The following is a 17,153-nucleotide window of genomic DNA, read 5'->3' on the forward strand; positions in this document are numbered from 1 at the left end:
CCACAGGATGCAAGCAGCAAGATAAACCACACACACCCCAGTCCGTTAAAAAAAACCTCACTCCACAGAACCAGTCCCTGGTGTCCAAAAGGTTGAGATCCGCAGTACTAGACTATTTGTGTCAGGTGGAATCTATTGCTCCTTCAATAGTAACATGAATTTGCAAAGTAATATTGAACAGTTTGCTTACCTGCATTATTTAACTACTTTAATCACAGTAGTATTGCACCTGTATGACACCTGCATACCAGCCTGCTACAGGTGAAAGATTTTAGGAAGGAAATATTATTATAAATTAAGGGATGAGCATGCATTGGGATAAAGTTGCTTTGATCTGCTTATAGCACTAGTGTCAAACTCAATTGCATCATGTGACTTATCGTGACATATCGAGACATTTTTCGCCTTTGCAGAGCTGCATGGTATGGCCTGGGATGTGACACATCCAGCCCGCGAGCCACCAGTTTCACAGGTGTTCTGCTTATTAATGTCTGGATGGCATAAAGCAGACAGAGTAACTCCACGAAGCATCCATACAAAGTATTTTTATTGGTTCATCAGGAATCCTATCAACTCACATTTATGACGAGGTTCTTCTTAATGTCCAATCCTTTGCATATCTGAATTGTGGTGTAGAAAGATAATAAAGTCTCAACCCCATGATGATTGAAGCGACTGCATGGTATGGTGGATTCAGGCAAGAGTGAGGGAGCCTCCCCCAACCCAACAAGGGTCAATTTAGTGATCAATCCGGATTACAGATGTGACCACATGACATGGACTACATTTCCCAGGATGCCTTAACTACATTTACCATGATGCATTCCCTTAAGGGGACAGCTCACAATTCCTAACTAACTATCCCAAATCCCATTAACTCTAAACTGTCTGGACAGCACACTCCCTGCCTGGAATTGTAAATTCCACTAACTAAGTGAGGAGCAATTAACTAAGATAAACAATAAAGAGTAATACTAACTGAATAGCAGATAACTATATAACTAAAATAAACAGGTAGCTATATAACTAAAGGAAACAGTAAATAGCAAGAAGGTTGATGGCTTGTACAATGAACATTCGAAGTCCAGCTCCAGGTACAAGTAAAGGATCTGATCTTCACTGTGCCATCTGCCAAATTTTTGGCAGCTGATTATATCCAAAAGCAAGATTTATACACCTCTGTATAAAGCAAGTTTGATACCTTGAGCAGAAGATATGACACCAAATTTACAAGTGAGTGTTTTCCTTTTAGCATGATCTCAAAGGTGGACGTGTCTTCACATCCTTGTTAATGGACAGGAAGGGAGCTAGCTGTGAGCTTTCTTGATGATCATGGAAGAGTGTAAGTGTTACAGGCTTGTGGTGATGGTTTCTAAACTACCATCTTCTTTTCCAGAAAAGAAAATCATAAAAACCACCTTCCCACTCAACTTGCCTCCCCTCCCTACAAGCAAGGTGTAATAGCATAATGAAAGAGCAGAAATGGCAGAAGATGCATTGATAATGGCTATAGTTAGCTTGTCCAAATCGATGCATCACCAGAGGAACATCAATTTGTGAATCTACCTATTGTTAATGTTGAACTGGGGTACTGGTGGCCTGTTGTTCCCAATCATTTGAATGGTCCAGGTCAAGAACAAGAAAACAGCTTTCCTCATAAGAGGACTAGAAGAGTCCCCAGGATTCAGTGTTAAGCTTTTGACAGGTAAAGGAAATGTATCAGAAGTTTTTTTCAACCAGATTTATCAGAAAGGAAAGGGGGTTATAGAAATCTTAGCAAAGAGATTACTTCCATTTTCAAATTTATCGCTGTTTATTGGAGCAGAAACTTCTTCATACTCTTGTTAATACAGTAACCCTTTGAGTATGTGCAGATGGTCTGATTTTCTGAATTCACAAATCATTGTGACAGTTCACAGCACAAAGAACCACCAAATTAATGCCCTTGATAGGGATAGTGAAATAGTGACCCTGGGTATCATACAATATGTGCTACTCTGATTGACATCACAGATAGCTGGAAAAATACGGTGGAATGAGCGATCTGTGAAGATTAAATGTCACAGAGAGAGGGGAAAATCAGTCATCAAATTTTGTAAACTAGACATTTACTGATTCTGTTGGAAGACCTACACAGTAAAAAAGATAGTATCTACAGGAATGGTAAAAGTTGATACAGAAACATCAAAGTAGCAAATGTCAGCCAGAGTTATATGTCATTAAGAGTTAAGATCCAGCTCAGTAGAAAAGCATGGGTGAAGGTACTACCCTTGAACTGTTGTTGTTCATGTTCAACAACTTGCTGTGGAAGAAATCTGGTAAGGAAATATTACAAGGTATCAAAAGAAGCAACAGAAGAGTTCAAGGAAGGAACTGGAACCTTGAAATGTATCAAATGGAAATAGAATTAGATGAAAATCACAGCCTGAGACCCACAAAATAAGGCTTGTTCATCATGGTATTGTGAACACTGAAGTGGATTGCTTGAAAAAGGATAGCACACTTTCAAAAGTTACATGGAAATCATGGACAACTGCTATCGTCCTGGTTATAGAAACCAACAGGGAGATTAGATCAGAGTGGTTATTTTAATCTGTGACTTGTTTACATACGGTCTATCAAACATAGAAGACACACATGCAAATATTAGCCATGGTGGAGCATGCATAGCAAATGGAAGACTTACACTTTTTGTCCCTCATTTATTAAGGGCTTTACTTTTCTGAACTGTTCAAGCTGACCCTTTAAAAAAGATTTGGCTTTAGTGCTGGTGATGGTGATGGAGATAAGAGAAAACAAAATTACCAGAGCAAAGGAAGGAAGGACCGTAGAGAAAGCTGAAGAATGCTGGTTGTAGCAGTAAAGGCTAAGCAGTGATGCTGAATGGCACTGAAGACAATAGAATAGGCAGATATGGGGCAGTGGCTGAGGTGAGCTTAAAGAGAAGCTGAATAAATCAAGGGCTACAGATCCAGTGTGGACCAGCAAATTACCAGTGGATCAGACACTTGGAAACCAGCGTAAGTCAAAGGTAACCTCTTTTAAGTAGGTCCGGGGACTAGCATCTTGACAGCCCAGATACTAAAAGTTCAGAAGAAAGTTAAAGCAAAGCATTTACCACTCCCCTCAGCAACCACCCAGATGGCCCAGGATGACCACTAGAGCCTTCCAGTAGCTAAGGAAAAATAGCCTCAACCTTAACTCCAGCCCCAGTTCTCATGTGACTGTGAGGAAGGGTGAGTGCAGGTGGGGGAGCCAGAATTCAGACAAGGCAAAATAAATAGTATAGCAATTTCAGAAACATAGATACAATCATCTATTGATGGTAGAATTATTGATTAGGAAACAAAGTAGTAGCATCTTCTTTCCTAAAAAAATAATTTGCAAAAAGTTTGCAATAGCATTCCCATTTCTAAGGAATTGTGTATATCCCTGCCTCTGGTTGTCTAACAAATGAATAATATGGAATGGTATAAATAATATGGAATGGAACAACTCACTGCAGCCAGGTTGATGGACTTGGCTGGTTGTCCTGTGAATGTAGAGGCTAAGGCAACCTCCTCCTCCTCTTCCGTCTCCCCCTCTTCCTCCTTGATCTGGCTTATCTCCCACCCGCCAAAATACCCCTAGAACTCTGAGGTAGAAACTCTTGGAATGCTGACATCCTGTGCACAGAAAAATATGTGATTCTCTCCCTCTTCCCCTCCCCATTTTGTCCTCCCCCCACCAACTCTGAGCTACAGTGGGAGGAAGTTTCCCTTGCTTCTGGCATTCTCCTGCCATGAGTTACCTCATGGCAAGGCAGCCAGAGCTAGGCGGCCCGGGGTGAAGTTGCAGTGGTGTGTTGTCCTAGATCCTTAGCTTACACAGCAAATGTATTGCAGCTCACTAGAACGAAGGCATTTGCAATGATGCCTTGTTAGGAGACTGCTTCTCAGGGTAGGAAGAGTTCTCCAGTAGTTGTGGAGGTTTTTTTTTGTTCTTTTCTTCTTTTTAGCTGTTGTTTATTCTTCCAACAACTCTCCCCTCTAGAGTAGATGAGATTGGGATTCAAAAATCAAGAACTAGCATTACCGCCTAGAGGCTTTAAATTATCAGCTAGTATTGCATGGTAACAGATACTGTAAAAGATATTATAAGTGGTTCAAAATCCCGAACATAAATTTGTGTGCTTTCTGTTCTCAGCTGCCCTAATACTTCATGGGAACTGCTAAAAATATACAGGAAAATGGCTTCTCTGGTCAATTAACAAAAATCTCCATCTCATAATAAAAATCAGTAAATTACTAGATGGCGACAAAGGCCCTTCTAACTAAGACTTCAAGATATAGTATGTAAGGCAGAAATGTTTCTGGTACTCAACTAAAGCCAGGTTTCATGTACCTGAAAGTATAATGTCAGAAAATGAAATTAAATACCAGCCTATCATACAGTATAATAGTTCATATCAAAATACACTAAGAATCTATGAAAGGTGCAGATTTTCCTTGCTATCAACGTCAACCTTTTTAAAAATAATCAGTGATGGAGTGTTGTACATAGTTCAGACTAATCACAGTTTGCTTCAAGAATTAATAGTTTAATATTAACACATTCCAATACAGTACAGATACTTTCAAGTAAGACAATCTATATTTTAAAAACACTTTTGTGCAGGGCCAGCAAGCTGTGGACTTGAGTTTTTTTTTTAAAATGCCAATCAACAGAATTCTGAAACACAATTCCACTGTAGCCAAGACAAGATCATGTATAAATACAGCTCAGCACTGCTGACCTAAAGAGACACACAGCAGGAATGCAATTCTGGATCGCTATGCAAAGGCTTAGTGGTTCGTATTTTAATAGATTACATCATTGTGGTAATCCAAAAAGAGAACATCCTTGAGTTGTTTTTTTTCCCCCAAAAAAACCCTTACCCCTATAAAAATACAAAATACCTTCTTTCTTCCCTGATGAAACCAAAATATTCCCCACCCCACCCCCCCAAGCTAACAGGTGTTTAAAGAAGGGAAAAGATACTTTATTTCAACAACTTTTCTGAAAAAACTAGAAAGTACATATTGCACAGAGGGAAGTTCTAGCCCCTTTGGGAACAGCCAGGATCAGTTTGGCAAGGGAAGGGAAGAGAGAAAAAGCAATTGTGAGTGTGTGCCATTGTTTACCTTCTTGGCCAAGAGAGGAAAAAGCAGGAATGTGCATACAAATCAATGCACCCAAGACACAATGATTATAAAGCATCCATCATTTTCAACACGAAGCTAACACTGTTCATTTAAATTTGCTTTTACTTACAACATTCATGTGAAGGATTTGTTCCCTTTCGTCTCTCTCTCTCCTCACACATTATCTTAACACTCAAAGATCTAAAACAGTTTGAAGAGGGATTAAAGTGCTTTGTGAACACACACTTCCTAAAAACTTCTAATATCCAGTATCCTTTCGGCAGGCATTTCTTTCAGATTGTATTTTCACCCTGCCACCTTTAATATAATGCCTGACACATTGTGACCAACTCTGTCAGCCACTACTAGTTTACTAAACTTCAATTGACATTCCAACAAATTAGCTGTCAGCACAGAAATCAGGTCATTAGCAACAGTGCTTCAAAGAACAGTGCATAAAAAAACAGAACCATTTTTCCTACCAAGAGGGCAACGAGCTATGCTTAGAACAACGCTATACTGGACATCAAAAGAAATACTGGACCATGTTCTCTCTATAAAGGCGTATTGTTCTGAGATGGTGAAAATGGATTGTATCAGTTTTCTGTTTGGACTTATAGCTAAACGAGTACCAAACAATGCACATTTATCACGTATAGCTGGTTGCTCAAATTGAAATCTGTGTGAATTATATTTCATCAATGAGAAAACAACAATTTAAATATAATTCATAGGGAAATGCATACTTCCCAAACCTTTGGAAATTTATATTAAATAAAACAAAACCGGTGGGAGGGAATGAAAAGAGACCTCTGGTCAAAAATAGCATTTGTAAAAGTCTGAAATACCGAACTGCTATAGCATTATAAATATATATAATATATTCTATAATCTGTGGCTTCTCTTAGGTGGCCCTTTCTACTGATTCAGAGAAACTGCAAAGGCTGGAATTACTCATAGCCATCTAGCATCGCTTTATTTCAAAACTGTGTCTTCAATTCTGAGCGCACCCAATCATTTAGCACAAGAAAGTCCCTAAGCTAGCATTTGCTACTCTATGAAAACTTGAAAATCATATACAATTTGATACAAAGTGAAGTGCCTTCAACCTTAGTCCAGCTACCCCTTTGTTGCCATGGACATCTGGGGTTGCTCTTCTCTAATTTACCTAAAGAGTAAACATTAACTCTTTCCATAACTTCAGCAGAAGCTTCATCCTTGACTGTGGAAAGAAAAGGAACCACAGAATTCTAGTTCACTAGCACACAGGTAAACCAAAAGTAGATTGCTGCATCTGAAAAGAGAAGCTACAGGGATCACAGATGATTGACAAAGCAGAGAAAGATCATGCTTCCTTACTGTACATTTAGAACCATTTAGCTTGGGCAGGTCTGTTTATTTAAACATAGTCCAGGTTGGAAGCATTATCCACAGTCTCTACTCAACCTTCACTATGATAGAAATGCATTCCTCTGGCTACCCTGTTTGTTTTAAGACTGCTTTGCTTCTAAATTTCAGGCTATTCTATAGCGAAGAAAAAAAACCCAATTATGTCATAAGTTGTTTGGAAGATGCTGAGAGACAGATTAATTCCAAAAGGGAAGCACAGAACAAAAATCAGTCTTTTGCTTAATTTACAAGAGTAGGGACAACATTAAACAGAGGTGATGGTTTACTGTCATCTTAAAGGCTATCAAAAGTAAACAACATCTACTATTGAGTCTCAAAGATATACTGTTGAGTAAAACCACCTACTCATTAAGCTCAGATACACAGGAAAGCTAACTTGGAAAATTAAACCAATACTGTAATGAATCTCCTCTTAGACCAAGGGTCTTCAAACTTGGCAAGTTTAAGACTTGTGGGCTTCAACTCCCAGAATTCCTGAGCTAACATGATTGGAGGAGGAATTCTGGGAGTTGAAGTCCACAAGTCTTAAACTTGCCAAGTTTGAAGATCCCTGTCTTATACCTTTTCTACTATCCCATTAGGAAATGGTGAAACTGGCTGGGGAAGGATTCAGCAAGCAATGTAGATTCTGCAGTTGACCCCATCAGCTGGTCCCTTTGAAGCTTGCTATAGCTTGCTTCTAACCTATATGTGAACTTGCCTCACCACTAGTGGATCAGATTGCTAGCCACACTGACTATCCGGCACACAACTGAACAGGAAACTCTGATCACAGTAGGCAGAGAGAGGAAGGAGCTCTGTCTATTGATTTCCCTTCAACAGGCAAAAGCAAGTATTACCAAGCCTTGCTTTCTTAACCCAAGTATTATGAAGCCTCTGCAGAGCTGAATGGCACAAATTTAGCAGGCTTGTTTGGTGACATAGGAGACAGATCATCAGTTTCTTCACTGAGTTTGAAAAACATCTCTTGTTCTCGCTTTTTCTGATTGAGTTCATCTTCCAGTGCCTGAAACACAAAGACAAAAGAGGTGAAAAGATAAAGTTTTCACTAATAACAACCTTGGCTTCTCTCTGGCTTCCTGCCAGCTTACAAGCAGCTGCAGGTTGAAATAAATAGGACATTAGGATAAGGATAACAAAACAGAGTATACAATGCAAACCTGCTCACAAACATTCCAAGTCCTCCCTATTTGTTTTCCTCTAAATTGCAGGTCTTGTGGAAATTAACAATTTTTTACCCTTATTTTGACCAACGGGTTTGAAATTCGGAATTTCGCAATTTAATTCTGACAATGAGTGCAAATTTTTAAACACCTTTTTTCTTGGCCTAAGTTTATCTCGCCAATCCTTGAGGGTCAGGTTGTGGTTTTCATCCAGAGCTTTCAGTTTTTGGGTCTCATGTTCAACCAGAAGGTGGCACTTTTCATTCTACATAGATTGAAACAAGCAAGAGAGAGAGAGAAAATAAATAAATAAGATACTTTGCAAGGAAGAAACAGCACTAGGCCTACCAACTAATTTGAGATTGCAATGACCAGCAACAAATAATATGAAGTTATCTTTCTAATATCTTTCTGATATTAGGTAGAAAGAAGTCTCATTCCACCTAATTTCGCAGATTCAATGGGCTTCCATAACTTGGAGCTAGCAAATATTGCATGGTTAGTATATTGTGCTCTAGAACATTAAAACCTGAGATCTATGGTAATCCATGGAGCTTACTGGGTGGCTTTGAGAAAAACCACTCTCTTTCAAAACTAGCATAACTCACAGGGTTATGTTAGGATTCAAATGAATGAAATGAAAGCACATTTATTTATCCGTATTTAACCCCTTGGGTAAACTTCAGATATAAATATAATTACATGCCAACATTAAAAAAAAAAATCCCTGATGTTATTTCTCTCTTCTGTTTTAAGAACTGACTTTGACCAGTATTAACAAATCTTTCAGAAAATGATAACAGGTAGCTCAAAGATGTCAAATGTCCTGTACTTCTGAAGACAAACATAAGCATAAATAAAACTGAACCACTGATATTAAATTACCTGTAACTGCTGGAGTTCATTCATGTTGCTCTCACACTGAACCAACATCTCCTTCATCTGCATTTCGTGCTTCTGCTGCTGTTGTACTCGCTCAGCTTTTTGTCTCTTATCTTCCTGCTGTGCAAACTATAATGGGGAGAGCACCAATAATCATGCAAGGTTTGGGTGGCTTCCCACAAGCGTTATATACCTGAACTTTGAAATGCTTCAAAAGGTAACTGAAGATTACCACTGTGATTAATTATTTGCTGTCAATGAAACTGTTTTAAATCAACACCTGGAATAGTTACAGGATTTCTGGATTTTGTCTAACATTTGCTTGGAGAATGATGAATGCTTTATCAATACAATTTGATTCCGTTTTTCCTTACTTAAGCTACATTAAAAATAAGAGGGACGGGTGATCGTAATTACAATCTATCCACTATTTCATAAAATTAGAGTATGTGACAGAGTGAATTAGTTCTATTTTGAAACTCATTTAACACTGAAACCTAAATGTCAGTGATATGACATGCAGGTAGACAAATAATTCCCATTAAGTTATGTCTAGCAGATTTTTACAATATAATACATTCGTTGGGTTCATTTGCATGACAAGTGTAAGGCCAAAATACAGTTTAGCAATTAATTGGCAGTGCATTGGTCCATACGGTATTGCTGTGGCAGTACCTGTGAGCTGGCACAGCTAAACAACCTTGGTGATTCTATCTATAGATAATTCATCATATTATTCTAAGGAGGATGCCTGGTTTGTTCTTCTCAGTCTCAGAATCCTCCATAATTTGGTAGTTGGGCCCACTAATGGATGTGGTAGCAGATACAATCAGGGAAAGTATACAATAGCATATTCCTCATTTACCGTTACCTCATTTTTTAATTTAAAATATGCCTATACCTACACTTTGTTAAAAAAACTGTTATATTGTTATAATCCTGTAACATGTCTAAGCAAGTTATATGAACTGACTCATTGACAAAATAATTCTCTGCTTATTTTCCATCCAGTTGTAGAATCATAGAGTTGGAAGGGAGCTTAGAGACAGGAATCCTCATATCATCTTGGTAAAATGGTTGTCCATCCAGTTGTAGAATCATAGAGTTGGAAGGGAGCTTAGAGACAGGAATCCTCATATCATCTTGGTAAAATGGTTGTCCAAACTTTTCTTGAAAGCTTCCAGCAATGAAACACCCACCACTCTGGGAGGAAACCTTTTCCACTGCTTGAAAATTCTCATTGTCAGGAAATTACTCCTTAGTTCTGGGTTGGAACTCCCTCTGATGAGCTTCCCACCATTGCTTCTTGTCCTATCCTCAGGTTCTAGGGAAAATAAATCAAAACACCTCCTTCTCTATATTGGAAGAGTGTTATCATGACTTCCCTAAGACTTCTCTTTGTTAAGATATCTTGTTACTTTAGCCATTCTTCATAGGATTACTCTTTGGACCCCTTATCATTTCCGATTCTCTTCTCTGCGTTCTTTCTAGAATCTTCCAACATCTTTTTTGTAATGTGGTGCCCAGAACTGGATGAAGCGTTCCAAATGCAGCCTCATTAATGTGATGTAGAGTGGTACTATTATTTCCTTTGATCTCGATGCTATCCCTCGATTGATGCAGCCCTGGTCTGATTTGGCTTTGCAGCACACTGATGACTCACACTTAAGCAGTGGTCCACCAGGATCCCTCGATCCCTCTCCTAGGCACTACTGCCTATCATGCACTGATGCATCCAATTTTTCCTGCCCAAGTGCAGGACCTTACTTTTCTCACCACTGAACTGCATTTCATTGGATAGGACCCAATGCTCAAGTCTGCCAAGATCCTTCTGAATCTTCAATCTACCTTCTAAACTTAGCATTAGCAATCCCTCATCCACAAATTTGATGAGTCGCGTTCAATCTCTTCATCTAGGTCAGGGGTATCCAACCCCCATTTCACAGCCTGGTGGTGGGCCACAGCCCGTTCAGAACCAGGCCATGGAAATGGTGAACAAGAACATGCATGCAAGTGTGTGAAGCTGCATTAGTGAAAGTGGCATATGCACTCAAAACCATCCCTACTTCCCCCACATGTGCTGCTGCTGCCTCTACTGGTCTGCTGAGCTGGAATGTAGGTCATTTTAAAGAGCCCTGGTCCAGGGGTGGGATTCAACCGGTGTTACTACTGGTTTAGTGACTATGTTTTGTGCGCGCATGCGCACTCTGTGCATGCATGTACAAAACATTAAGCTGTGCCACCCGGACAGCTGAAAAGTGCTGCACACAGGTGCACAGCATTTGAAAAGCCTCTTTTTTCCTGCTTTTTCAACCTCAGCTGTGGCGCGCAAAGCAGCTGAGGTTGAAAAAGCAGGAAATAAAGGACAGGTAAGAGCCCAGGTGGGCGGGTGGACCAAACAGCAGCAAACACAGAATCGGTTTGGTGTCTGCTGCTCTTCAGAGCTATCGGTTCTATAGAGTTGGGCAGAACCGGTAGCATCCCACCCCTGCTCTGGTCCCAAGACATCTCTATATCTAATGAATGTTCTCAGGCAGATCCTTCAGCAAGGTGGCTACCCAGCTCTGACAGCAAACTTCACCTGTTTTATCTTCTCTCTCTGTTCTGAAGCACTTCCACTGGAGTTGATATGGAGACTCTTTTTATACATGGCCATGCGGGTTTTCCCTTCACTCCTCTGAATTTTGGGGAGACGGGCCCTCTCTTGCTGCTGCCGAACTTTCAGCTGTTCTATCATGCGCTGGTTATATCGTTGCATTTGCTCACGTTCCTGAAATATAAATCACCAAAGTCAGGGGTGGGATTCTACCAGTTTGCACCTATTTGCTAGAACCAGTTGTTAACATTCTAAGCAGTTCGGAGAACCAGTTGTTAGAAGAAATTACTGGTCTAAGGAAGGCAGGAAGGAAACATTCTGGTGTTGCTTACAGAAATTGCCTCTCTGTTATCCCTTATTACATTTTTGGCAGGACTAGACTTCCTGTCTCAGAAACTTCTCTGGAGTTATTTTTCCCTCCTTTGCTTGTGTGGAGTGACCATTCAAAGTTACAATGGCACTGAAAAAAGTGACTTATGACCATTTTTCACACTTACAACTGTTGCAGCATCCCTATAGTCATGAGAGGCCAGGTGAGGAGATGCGTGCTTCGATGTGAGTGATATTGAGTTGGCCACGCCCAGCCAATAACATGACCACCAAGCCATGTCCATCCAGTCACATGACCACCAAGCCATGCCCACCACCTAAGCCATGCCCATAGAACCGTTTGTTAAAAAATTTGAATCCCACTCCTGACCACAGTGGTGGGAACCAGTGTAACCACAGTGGTGGGAACCATATTACATTCAGAGACATCAATGGCAAGGAGCCACAAATTATTGAACAAAAAAACCCAAAAGGGTTGTTGGGGTGGAGAGAGAAGTAAGATCAATCTGGAAAACTTGAAGATGCAGAGAAAGCTAGTATCAGTTTTGTTTCTGAAGGAAATAACATCAATGCCTCCAGCTCTTATGAATGCATCCCTAGTGTAAGCTATTGGGAACTATCACAGAGACAACAATGCTAATTAAGCCAGCTGAAACATAAAAGCTATCATAGAAAGTTGGCAAATTACAGATCTACCCAGTGGGATTTCTTAATGGAAATCATAATCATTATGTTATTTATGTGTGGAAAGACTACCTGTTCAATGCAAAGTGTAGTCATGTGTAAGAAACTATGCACATAAGCAATATATGAATATTAGCGATCATCCAGACCTACAGTACAGGTGCCAATATATCAGAGGCACAATATATATTAGTATTCTCCACATTAGAAGAAACGTTAATCTCTAATGGAAATGAAAGGCATCTTGTTTTATAATGTAAAATAAGCAGTTTTGCCAAAGATTCAATGCAATTTCTATCACAGCAAAAGGCAAAAATAGAACATTTGATCTAATGTTGTTGTTTCTTTCTCTGAAATCAGAGTTTAATCTGATTTGAAGATATTTTCTTTAGCAAACTTGACCTTAATCCCAGTGGATATTGAAAGTACAAACCAACACATTGAGAGAATCCTAATTTAGGAGAGACTTAATCTAAGCGTGTGTCCTCCCCCTAGTAACTCTAGACGGTTGTATTATAATCAGAGTACTCCTTTCAGGAGCTTAGAAGCCCACAGTTACTGTACAATTTTAAAACTTCAACATTATGATGGTCTACCAAATAAGCTTTCACATATCTCCACACTCTGATTCTTTTGCACTCTAGATTTATATATCTGCAACTTTAGATCCCACCTATCATCCAAAAGAACAGAGAATGGAAAATGCTACCTACCTTCTCATGTTTTCGGAGCAGCTCGTGTCTCTGGAGGAAATACTGATCTTTTAGTTGCTGTTTCAAAATCTGGTGCTTCTCCTGCAGATGGTGCTCTTCAAGATCCCAAATAGTAGCTTCTCGGTCTGCAGGGTTAAAATAAATAAATAAATATAGTTGTACAATACTTGAACAGTGAGGGGAAGAGCAACTGTTTCAATCTCAGCATATCTACCCTCATGCTCATTTTCTGTCCCCTCAACCTTCTCTTTATATTATGACGTAATTGGCCTGAAATTAAAAGGTTAATGAATGACAAGAGCAGCTGTTTTTCTTTGCACAAGGGTTCCCAAAGCAAGAAAAGAGGAAGGATATGTGTGTGTGTGTGAGGGAACTGACTGCAAAATCTTTGCTACAGAGATGGAAAACCTGTGAGCCTCTAGATTAGTTGTTAGTACAAATAATCATTTTCCAATTGGTGTTACCTTGAAGCATCTCCTAATGTAGGAAGCTTTTACATGCAACTTTCCTAATTCACATTTAAAAGAAAAATAATAAGCCTCCCTTATGTATAATTTTGCATATGAATTCCATTTTAAAATATTTTTCTGGGTTTTTTTGTAGATGACCAGGCTGAGCCTGAGAAGAATGTTAAATGCACCATAAGTTTGGAGTCACTATGACCCCCACAAGAGACCTAAGTCCAACCCACTGTCCAGGGTTAGGATTAGGTTTAGGTTTAGTCTTAGTCTGCTGACTCTTATCTGGCACCAATTTGCCTTGATTGTTAGTAGATCAGGTTCTTGTATATAGGTTGCAGGGAATAAAGCTGCAGTGCTTTTGAACTCTATACTGGCTCCTGGTTTCCTGAACTTGACACTTTTTTCTCTTTGCATATCTATTCCTCATATGTACTTTTTAAAATAATACAAACACTTTGATGTACATAAAATACGGCTTTGTGACAGATGAGGTCTCTTCCCATCATATCTTTTACAAATAGTGCTTCATAGGAGATCTTTTATTAAAGAAAGATGAACAACCAGATACTACAATCTGGGAAGAATTCATACTATGGTGGCTTTTGCTTCCTTAGAAATCTGTAGCAAAGATTTACTTTTATATTTCTATTTCTGTTCTTAATTTTTTGATTCCAACTCTCACTTCCCACTAGCCAGAAAGCTGGAAGGTGTAGATCTGGAATATTACAAGTTTCCCCATCCTTGTGTTATAGGTAAGCTCTATTTTTGATATTTTATTGTTGGCCTGTGACAAAAAGTGGTTGAAAACTTGTAACCAGATTAATTGGCTACTTTCCCCCAAAATAACTCTCTATCTTAAAACATTATTTTAAAAGCTTAAAATATTATTTCGTAGTATAAATACTGATGAGCACTCAAGACAATCCAAAGGCATGCTTCTCATTACTGTAAAGGATTTGCATCCTTCCTGTTTACAGCGTTGCCAATGCTCTCCAATAGGTTGCATTGCCTTTAAACAAAAGCATATTCTTCTTAGTCTGACTTCATTGCTGGTAATCCATTCTAACTGGTCCATTTAAGGAAAAAAAAAAGCACCTCTCATAAGTTGCTGCTTTTTATTGAGGCACTCTCGTTCTTTGTCACAGATCTCTTTCCGATTCTGAGCTGTAATGTTTTTCATAGCCTGCTCCAGATCCTCAGATTGTTTGGCTATAAAGTCTTGTTCCTGGAATGAGAGAGGAGATGTATGAATGTATATGTCTTGGCCAGCCAGAGCTTTCCCAAATCTGCCAACTTTTAGATATGTTGGGATGGTAATTCTCAAACTAATTAGGAACTAGAATTTCAGACTATCTGAAGATTTTGAGATAATCCATAGTGTTTCTGTTTGGGAATCTATGTTGCTGTAAGAGTTTGTGCTACAGTGTCAATTAAATCTCTCTCGTGTCTTACCATAACTTGCTTTTTTTGTACAAATTCATCCATCTTCACTTTCATGCTGCTCTTGCGTTGTTGCCGTGGGAGCTTTTCAATGTCATTTTTGAGCTTCATAGCAGAGAAAAAGACAAGCAGTCAAACTTTTGAAATATTCAGAACCACTAGGAAGCCTTTTGTAGCTTAGAAGGATCTATAATAGGGTTTCATACATTTAGCTGAAAACATTGGAGTGCAGTCAGTTTTTTGTTTCTCTTCTGTCTCTCCTTCCTACTATCTTGCTGTTGCTCATTCTTTTATTATTGGCCATTTTTAAATTGGATTTGTTCCCCAAATTCCTCCCTAAATACCTTTCTATTCAGCAGTCCCACCTTGGTCAATAGAATGTATTTCTAGTGCGTCTATACAGAAATGTCTAAAGATGTTGAAAAAGTTTGTGGAAGAAGTGAGATTTGAACCAGGAACTTTACAATTCACTCATTAAGCAACTTCATTAGTTCTTCCTCCCTTCTCTCTCACTCCACGTTTTCACTCTTCTTTCCCTAACTCCCTTCTCTGTATTCCTGAATATTTTTCTTCCTCCTTAGACTGATTTCTTCATCATCTGGATTTCACCTTCCAGCCCCTTGAATTTTTTTTTTTTGTTCATGACAAACACTTTAACTGACAGCTGGGTTGGCATCCTAACATTATCCTAGGATGCCCATAATTCAAACCGGCAGCTTTACCTCTTTCTTTCTTTGTTTCAGCAGTTCTTGAAATTTAACCAGATCCCGTTCTTGCTCAGCACGGATACGTTTAGCTTCATCTCGCCGGTGCAGTGCGTGATCTTGTTCCATTTTTTCAATCTGCTGCTTCTGTTGCCGTTCTAGGTTTTCTAGTTCCGTGTCATAAAATTTCTTCTTTGACTATACAAGGAAAGACAGATAGAATCTTAATTCAGTAATTAAAAGCAAAGTTTGCGGAGGGGAAACAAGCTTAGGTATCTAAGTTTGGTTTCATATAAGGATCATTATTTAAGTTCACATTAATTAATTCATATTAAGGAGAAACTTCCTAACAGTGAGGACAATTAACCAGTGGAATAGCTTGCCTACAGAAAACATGGGTGCTCCATCATTAGAGGTTTTTAAGAAGAGTCTAGACAGTCACTTATCTAAAATGGTATAGGGTCTCCTGCTTGAGCAGGGGGCTGGACTAGAAGACCTCCAAGGTCCCTTCCAGCCCATTCTATTTTAAATCTAAAACACCCTCTCACTATCTTGGCTGTTGAACATTAAAAAGTCCATTGCTGGAGCTGTAACTGAGAAGTAACACTTATTATTTCACCTTGGATTCAGCAAGAGAAAATAAGGCCACTCACTTCTTCATGCTTGCCATCTTTATTTTTTTTTAATGCCTTAGTTTGATGTAATTTCTTTGTTGTGAGTCACCACAACAAAAAGTTGTTGAGAGTCAGGTAGTAAACAGGTTTAAACAATAGTAGCTGTGATGTGAGACCCCTGAACTAAAAGGATGGGCAATATTTTGGGACTAGTGGCCTCACTGATCTTAATGCAATCCTTTGGGGGATGATAGGATTCATTTTGCTTATGATTGATTCAGCAAGGACAGTCTGGACAATAACTATTAGGATCTAACTGTGGCATCCTTGTTTGTAAGCTGTGGATTGCCTCTTTGTGCGTGTGAGTGTGTGTGTGTGTGTGTGTGTTTGTGTGTGTGTTACAGTAGATCAGGAAAAAGCTGTTCCAAGATTCCTTCTATCTATAAGATTGGATGATGCACATTAATAGCAGGAAAAAATAATGGGAAAAATTGCTCAAGTGCAGGAATAATTTCAGAGAACAGTGCAAATGCACAAAGAATGAGAAATTCCTGTTAAGCCTGATTGAAAACTGGGAATGTATAGTCCTGAGAAAACTTGAGGATGGTGACTGTTAATTGTTTAAATATAGTATTTGAAACATCATTGCCAATTTTTTTGAAGATTTAACAATAGAGAATCTGCGTAGGATTCAGCAATGCTGATACTGGCAGATGAAATGATTGCATTTGTTTACATAACTCTTCTTCAACCTTGTATTCTCCAGATGTGTTGGAATATAGCTCCAACAATTCCATATTACTATAGTCATGATGTCTGCATGCCCTTAGGATAACATCTGCAGAAGACCCTGAATTAGAGGTGGCATACTATCAGACATAAGAACAGTGACTGAAAGAAATTTCTTCTCCCAGAATATTTAACTAAATATGCTGCTTCCTGACATTCTGAACATGCAGGACAATGTGAAAAACAAATGCATACCAAAATTTTA

General features: G+C 39.0%; 1 protein-coding gene across 1 annotated transcript in view; it reads right to left on the reverse strand.

The window, feature by feature from the left end:
• Window positions 1–4,558: 4,558 nt before the first annotated feature.
• STK10 (serine/threonine kinase 10) overlaps window positions 4,559–17,153 on the reverse strand; it is a 74,600-nt gene continuing 62,005 nt past the window's right edge. Inside the window, exons 12-19 of the mRNA XM_026696375.2 lie at window positions 15,564–15,743; window positions 14,854–14,946; window positions 14,497–14,626; window positions 12,941–13,065; window positions 11,199–11,387; window positions 8,621–8,746; window positions 7,887–8,000; window positions 4,559–7,578 (exon numbers count right to left, since the gene is read on the reverse strand). Coding sequence (XP_026552160.2) covers window positions 7,438–7,578; window positions 7,887–8,000; window positions 8,621–8,746; window positions 11,199–11,387; window positions 12,941–13,065; window positions 14,497–14,626; window positions 14,854–14,946; window positions 15,564–15,743 — 1,098 coding nt within the window. The 3' untranslated portion in view covers window positions 4,559–7,437. The remainder of the gene's footprint in view (window positions 7,579–7,886; window positions 8,001–8,620; window positions 8,747–11,198; window positions 11,388–12,940; window positions 13,066–14,496; window positions 14,627–14,853; window positions 14,947–15,563; window positions 15,744–17,153) is intronic.

Source organism: Pseudonaja textilis, chromosome 2, assembly GCF_049901715.1.
Source record: "Pseudonaja textilis isolate UNSWEBS1 chromosome 2, rPseTex1.2, whole genome shotgun sequence".
In the NCBI taxonomy this organism is placed as follows: Eukaryota; Metazoa; Chordata; class Lepidosauria; order Squamata; family Elapidae; genus Pseudonaja; species Pseudonaja textilis.